At 37.5% G+C, this 7432-nt stretch overlaps 1 protein-coding gene across 1 annotated transcript; it reads right to left on the bottom strand.

The window, feature by feature from the left end:
* Positions 1 to 636: 636 nt before the first annotated feature.
* Positions 637 to 6708, bottom strand: LOC115924993 (low-density lipoprotein receptor-related protein 6-like). Its single transcript, XM_030988098.1, has 4 exons — positions 6606 to 6708; positions 2348 to 2599; positions 1840 to 2014; positions 637 to 868 (listed from the first exon to the last, which is right to left on the bottom strand). The coding sequence occupies exons 1-4, from the start codon at positions 6706 to 6708 to the stop codon at positions 703 to 705; spliced, it is 696 nt and encodes a 231-aa protein (XP_030843958.1). The 3' UTR covers positions 637 to 702.
* Between the last annotated feature and the right edge of the window lie 724 nt (positions 6709 to 7432).

Here is a 7432-nt window from a genome sequence, read left to right as displayed (position 1 = left end):
GTCAATATTGTTATTGTTATCCAAATCAGACATCTAGAGCAAATACATATATCAACCATGACAATCTCATAGAACTGAGAAATGTTTGTCAAACCAGCACTGTGCATCCAGAGCTTGACGAAATGTTCTATACACTGCGAACAGTGTACCTAATTTGGTGTGATTATTACGTCACAGTAGAGTGCGCGTAAAGTTTTTGTTTCGATTTTTTTTCCCCAATTTTTTTTTTTTTCCTAGAATTATCTCGGAAAATTATTTTTCAGTCAATTTGTTTTTTGGCACTTCTTTATCTAAAATGTTGATTGTCCCCGAAATAAAATTGAACAAATTCAGTGGGGCAAAAAAAAAATATGGACCCCCCCCCCCCCCCCCCCCCCCCCAAAAAAAAATAAATAAATAAAAGAATTAAAAAAAAAAATTAAAAAAAAATCAATCAAAATCAAAATCAAACCAAGGCTATCTAATATAGCAGTTACTGACTGGCAGGGGGTATACAACATTCTTTGGACCTGAAGGGAGTTATATTTTCTCTTGTGACCATATTTTCCCTCAGCGCTGCGCGCTTTGGAAAAATATAACCACTTGGGAAATATAACTCCCTTCAGCAGTCCAAACAATGTTATATTACACCCCCTGTCAGTCAATAACTGTATAATATTAAATTTCCTATATCGATACTGATGTGTGATTGTGAAACGGGCATTATGTGAAACACAATAATAATGAAGTATGTATCTCACTTGTTTCATCAGCACATTCCTCAGTGACCATGGTATGAGCATAAAAGCTTCTCACAACCTTAAGGTTAGTGCCGTTTAGTGTTGTCTTGACAATTTCATTGACGAAGCGTGTTGACCAGACAAGATACCTTTCAAGTAAAATAATCATAACTTCGAAATTAGAGGTGTTGCGGTCTGGATTAACTGATACCTGGTTCGAATCATGTAATGATACTAATATTCCTTGGTAAGGCATTGACCTTTACTTTCCGCCCTTACTCCGGTGGGTTAAGAGGGTCCAGGAAGGAAGAAAGGGAAGGAATCCCTTGGATTCTTATTCTTAACTTGCAGTGGCAGATTAGCTAAAGTCCGCATATCTTAAATACGATACTCACGAAATCGCAGTAGAGTTATTTTTAAAGAAGCTATGCTAAATAAATGAACATACTGTTGATTACAGTGAGCTTGTCTTTCATTCGAACCAGTTGATTCATCCAACCACTTAAGAATGGTATTTAGAGAAAATCGGCTGCAATTCGCAATGTGAACGATAAGGAGATTATGTAAAACTTCACTAATATTAACATGAAACTTAGGCTCTTATCTACACTACAATTCGTATAGTAGCCAAGGTTTTATTCTTTAATGTGTACTTTCTGAAGCCAAGTGCTTTTTCAAACATGCCGAATCTTGCTGTTTGCTGCCTCAAGATCATCAAAACGAAGATATGTCAACGTGGATAATGAGAGGTGAAGGATTGGCATCTACTGGGCCCCGTAACACAAAGGTATGTAACCACTTACAAATTTGAAACAACGATTCTGATGGGTTTGAACAATATGCGTATTAAACGATGATTTTGTTTGGCCATTGCCATCCTATAATAATGAGAATAATACTTTTGTTTATCCAGGGAAGCCTCACCAGATTAATGTCTTGCCAAAAGACGCTAGTTCCGGGATTGGATTCGAACCCCCAACTCTCGGTTCGATAGTCAAGTGAATGAATCACTATATGCTTCGCACTTCCATTTTGCAATTGATTCCTACTTTTTTGTGTTATGGGGACCAGATTATCCCCAACCAATGAACATTTCTGTCTTAACTTAACTAATATTTACCCCTTGACGGGGTCCAACAACATTCTAACAGCTTGACGAGGTTTCGAATTGCTCGGATAAGCATATATTTCCTCTACCAAACTACCGTTGAGATTGGCACGTGAGATAGACGCAATATAATAATTCGACCAGTAGATCTTCCCGTTCACCAGATCGAGGGCGATAGAAGAAGGACCTGAAAATGAATTTAACAATAGATACGTACATTTATAAGGATGCTAGTAATAATAATAATGATAATAATAACAATATTTAACATCGCTACTATGTAATTGCCAATGAAACGTTGCGTTTTATCAGGAGGCATTTTTACTTCTTGTTAACACGTTGTATCGTATTTGCATCTGGTTTATATGCGCCAACTTTAAATTTCAAATTAACAATGACACAAAGTATCCGCAAAGTATATTGCGTAATTACCTTACTATGATATATGATAACAAGATAATGACAATTCATTGAAAAATGAAGGGAAAGTTGCTCTTGCAAAGTAAGCCTATTCGCTCACCGTCCGTAGATACAATGACATCTCGGTTCGTGCCGTCAAGTTGGATTCGACTTATCTTATCCCTCCTGAATTCATTCCAGTACACCATTTCATTCCCGGGATCATAGTCAATTCCGTGTATTTTAGTATTGTCTGGGAGACGTATCAGGGTATAGTGGGTGTCCATGAAGTTGGTATCATCTCGTGGTTCCGGCAGGGAAGCGTAGAGGATTCCAGGGGTAATTTCATCACCAATAAATATCAGAGCAGTATCTGTATAACAAGACGAGTGTGAAGTATAAACAAAGATAGGAAGTTAAACATGGGAGCCAGGATTGCATTGCTTAATAAAAAGCTTATTAAAAAGGCGTGAATATTAAAGCGACATGGCAACATGGTTCAGATGAGAGAAAATGGTGCTAAGGTAGTGACTTCAATGCTGGATGTACAATAAAAGATAATCTGAAAGTTTGAGTGAAGTGTTTGATCTGATCAATTCCTTAATTCTCCCAACCATATTATTACAATTTGATTACATTTTAGGTGAATGTAAATCGTCACAAAGCAATGCATTTGCAATATATACAGACATTTAAGTATTGAAAGACTTTAAAAATCCTGTCTTATGTCTTTTTTTGTTCATGGAAAAACGGTTGGGAAAATTCAAAAATGGTCGGGGGAATTTAATGTTAGAAGGTGTTACACAGTAATGCCTTCAAAGAAAACCATAAATATCTTAGTGGTTTGAGGAAAAAAAATCAGGATTTTTTTGGATGTTAGAGGGTTAGTACAGTATAAGGAATATGATAAGTAACATTTCATACACAAATTACGTATTTTGTTCATCAACCTTCAACAATGCTACCGAGTCCCTTTAAAGCCTTTCTTTCTTTCTTTTCTGAAGTAGGTCACCCTTGCAAATAATCGAGCGAGTTAGTTCAACCTCACCTGGTAACATTAAACCCAGACGTTGTGTGTCCGGACAGGTTGTGTAACCGGACAGTTGATTTAAAACAGCAATTTGAAGAAGTATACATGCCATATTTCATAAATCATTTAAGGCTTATGTTGTACTAAGCTATAAAGGACAAATATCAATGATGCTTTATAGAGCTATTTGGTGAATATTTCTCGTTGAATTCGAAGGCAAAAGAGAGGGCTTTTTGTTTGTTAAGTGTCCGGACACCCCCCCCCCCCCCCCCCCCCCCCCATCGTAGTGACACGAACTGACTTGATGATTAAATAAATAAAAAAATGCTACTTATTCTAATACTAATTCTACTATGAAGAAGAACAACAGCAATAATAACAACAACAGCAACAGCAACAACAAGAAAGAGTAATATCTAGCGTAAACAGCAACTGAAAATTAGTTTTTACAAGAAACTGGTTACACTATCCAAACGTTACTACAACAGTAGAGTTACCTTTGTCTTTCTGTTTACTGAATGAAAGTACGTCATTTTAATGACGTAACAATATATCGATGATAACATTTTTAATCAAGACTCATTCACATTTGCAACGGGAAAAACAGCTGCGCGCAACAAGGTACAAAAACATCATAAAGCAGAACACTATCATATAAGTAAAGAAAACCATAAGCGATGTCAGACACAATTTTCCCAATCCATCTTGAATTACTGAGATGAAAGATAAATAATTCACTTACGTCGGTGACAGTCAGGTAACAGACATAAATTTCCCACGAAAAATCCCTTTGAATTTCTCGATAAGGGAGATTATATTTGTGGTCGTTGCAGGATTTCGCGGGATTTTTCGCGAGATAATTGATGACAGACAGCGAATTATCGAGCTGGCTATTCTCTAGATAGTTATTTTCTAGATAATTGGCTTCTGTCTGACACCGCCCATTATGGGGAACCTTGGTATAGCATATATTGCCGGGTTGGGATTTGAACCATCATGGCCCGGAGTGAGATGCAATCAAACGAACCATTTAACGACGACACCTCACACGAATAGGCTGAATATGCAAAATAGGGGAAAATACATTTCATTAATAGCCTCCAAGCATTAAAAACAATCACAGTATTAAACTACAATCGTATCAGAGCGATGTGCATGCATAACTGCAATCGTTTCAGAGCGATGTTGATACCCGTATTTTTACGTGACAGAAGAAAGAGCCTCTCTCGGAATAGCCAGTGTAATTTGATAAAGAAGTTGATCTACAGAATATAGGAAAGTAAAGATAGGTAGGCCGACAGAAAGGCTTTAAAAATGGCATGAAAAGACAAAATGGCGCCTGGACGGTCACGCATAAGAGATTTCGGAGAACGATGAGTCAGGTGACCCCGATTGGATGACTTTTAAATCGGACAAGAGAAAGGGACCAAGATTGGAATAACATGCACTGCGTGCTAAACGAATGGGATGTTGGAGTAAGATCAAGAAAAAAAAAGACGACAAAGTAGAAAAAGAAGAATTCAGAACGCGAACAAGGCATTGACAAGAAGTCGTCAGTTCAATAAGACTGCAAAACGCAAACGGAAACAAGACATTGACGATATGTCGTAAGGCAATGTAATTACCGGGATTCGAAGCCACTAATACTGACCTTACCGATTGAGCCAACGACGGGTTGATGATAAGGTTTAGGATACTTGGTCAAGGTTTTAAAAAAAGACGCAGTCCGCTTATTGAGAGGGCTTGATATTCTGTCTAGAGAATGATATTGAGCTCATTGCTCAGCATTGTATAAATATATTATAAAAAAGTGAAATCAATTTTATCTTTGAGCATGTTTAAAGGTAATACAAAGTTTTGGTACGGGGTCATGAATTTGGTTCAAATGAACATATTGGAAGCATATGCGATCCTACAATATTCAGTAATCGTTGTCGCGGTTGAAATTGAGTCTCAAGTTATGAAATTATAAAATAATAAACTTTTTATGTTGTATAGCTCCCTCTCCAGGTCAAGATATTAATTAAGCTTTTTTTTTTTTTTTTTTTTTTTTTTTTTTTTTTTTTTTTTTTTTTTTTTATAAAACCATATCACTATTAATTTCATTTCACCAAGGAAAGTCGCTCGTGGGCTTGATTTCCGAAGCCCACGCCAAAGCTATACACGAAATTGACTGGCGCAAATAATCTTTGAGATTGAAGAGCGCCATCTAAACGAAGAACCAACCAACCTCTAAAACAATGTTTCTTGACTAAAATCGACCGATTAGCTATTTCCGTTTGAAAATCAAATATCACGACCACAATTTATTCTGAGATTTTCATGGTCGCAGCTACCATTGTACGGCCGAAGGCGCTATTTAAAATTTGACAAAATTTACCGGGAGCACCGGTATATTGTTATTTTCAATTTTTCTCAAAAGCAGAAGTGTTTTAGAAGCTAAATGTTTTAGTGCTTATCATACATCAACAGGGGCATCCAAATATATCAAAATTGTAAAGAATCACTATCCACCCAATTTCAAAATTTCCCAAAACTTTGTATTACCTTTAATCTTGTTCTTGGAATATCGACACAAACTTGAAGACATGTTCAACATTAAATCATTATTTGTTTATCATTAGGCCTTGATACAGACTACGCCGGGTGCATATTATGCACCCTCCATCTTCAAGCACCCGTAATGGGGCTTTCACATATACACTCCGGGGTCTGGACGTCGAGTAAAAACAGACATTTTGGGGGAATTTTTGGCCGGTGTCTTGGAGGCTGCCGTAAAGCTCCTACGGGCACCGGGACAGTTATTTAAGCCGTACGGGGGACGTGGTGCTGACTTGCCTGCTCCCAATTCTCCCGGCGTTTTTATCTGCCCGTTAGGCCGTAGAAAGCCCGTAAAGGGTCCATAGGGCACCTTACGGGTCCCGTGCGGGCTCTGGATGGTGCCCGGACGATCCCATCACGATTTGTATTTGGTCAATTCTCATGAAAAATCTTTACGGGCGCCTTACGGTGCTCAAGGGTGCCGTACGTGTACCCTACGGCTTCCACACGGGCCCCACAAGAGCCCCGGGTGATATGCACAACACCGGGCGTATGCCGTTATCATACAAGAGGGTCCGGGCTCAATACTCGCTTCGGCGCTTCCATCCCTTGACAAGGTGTTTTGCCTAACTTATTTTGCCCTCCTCTACCTGTTTTAATTAGTTAGGCCTACATGATTATGATGGTGTCATGACATTTGAAGGGCCCGACATAAGAGCGGTATTAATACTGATGTGGCTACCCTGGGTATTTAAGACTAGTATTTAAGATGAAATCAAAAAAAAAAAAAAAAAAAAAAAAAAATTACCCGAATTCTGTGCCAGAGTACCAGAGACCCAGAGGACCAGAAGAAAGATCTTTACCACCCCGAGACGGTGGGGCGTAAACCAAAGAAGAACAGGCGATGACATCCTGATCATAATCGGTGTTCGATCACGCAGTTGTATGTCTGCAACCACCTGTATACAGAACAATTATCGACTGAATGAATATTATACTCAACCAAAAAGTTATGTTCCCCGGACAACTTTTGATATAAATCGGGGAAAATTGGATAAAACTTGTTTATAAACAAACAGTATTTTATTTACATTTTGACTGCCTATAAGTATTTGTGATGAAATTCATCATAAAATCTTGATCTTTATGGCAGAAAAAAGGATTTTGCTTCTAATAGCTTAATGCATGATTTACGAGCAGTTTCAAAAATCCGAATTAGAGTTATGCACCTGTACTTGAACTAAACAAACGAAGTGTCTGTACACGTACAGCGTGACACGTACATTACGAAACACAAAATCCAACAAGTACCGACTGCGATAACAAGCAGAATTTCACCATCGACATAATCAGTAGTTTACACATCACAAATCAAAATATGGCTACGAAACTTGTGCACACTTTGGATATATTTTATTTATGTTATTTTATTGAAATATATTTATTCATGATAACTAGAATCAGATATACATTGTAGATACAAAATCTATTTTACATCATGATCCTGAACAGGATAAAAATGTAGTACACGGAAATATAAATAATGAATATAACCAAAGCTCACAAGCAAAGGTATTAAGAACAGTATAAAACTAACATATACAAAAAATACGCATTAAAAGTAGTAAAAAGCAA

Source organism: Strongylocentrotus purpuratus, unplaced genomic scaffold (assembly GCF_000002235.5).
Source record: "Strongylocentrotus purpuratus isolate Spur 01 unplaced genomic scaffold, Spur_5.0 spur5_scaffold_17, whole genome shotgun sequence".
Taxonomy (NCBI): domain Eukaryota; kingdom Metazoa; phylum Echinodermata; class Echinoidea; order Camarodonta; family Strongylocentrotidae; genus Strongylocentrotus; species Strongylocentrotus purpuratus.
The sequence above is the reverse complement of the archived record's forward strand: the minus strand, read 5'-3'. Positions and strand labels throughout refer to the sequence as shown.

Excerpts from the sequence above, each read along its gene's own strand:
- LOC115924993 (XM_030988098.1), bottom strand. The coding sequence starts at position 6,708 with ATGTCATCGCCTGTTCTTCTTTGGTTTACGCCCCACCGTCTCGGGGTG. Across the intron at positions 2,015-2,347 it reads TGTCATTGTATCTACGGACG|GTCCTTCTTCTATCGCCCTC; the intron begins GTGAGCGAATAG and ends ATTCATTTTCAG. Across the intron at positions 869-1,839 it reads TTGTTGGACCCCGTCAAGGG|GTATCTTGTCTGGTCAACAC; the intron begins GTAAATATTAGT and ends TTTACTTGAAAG.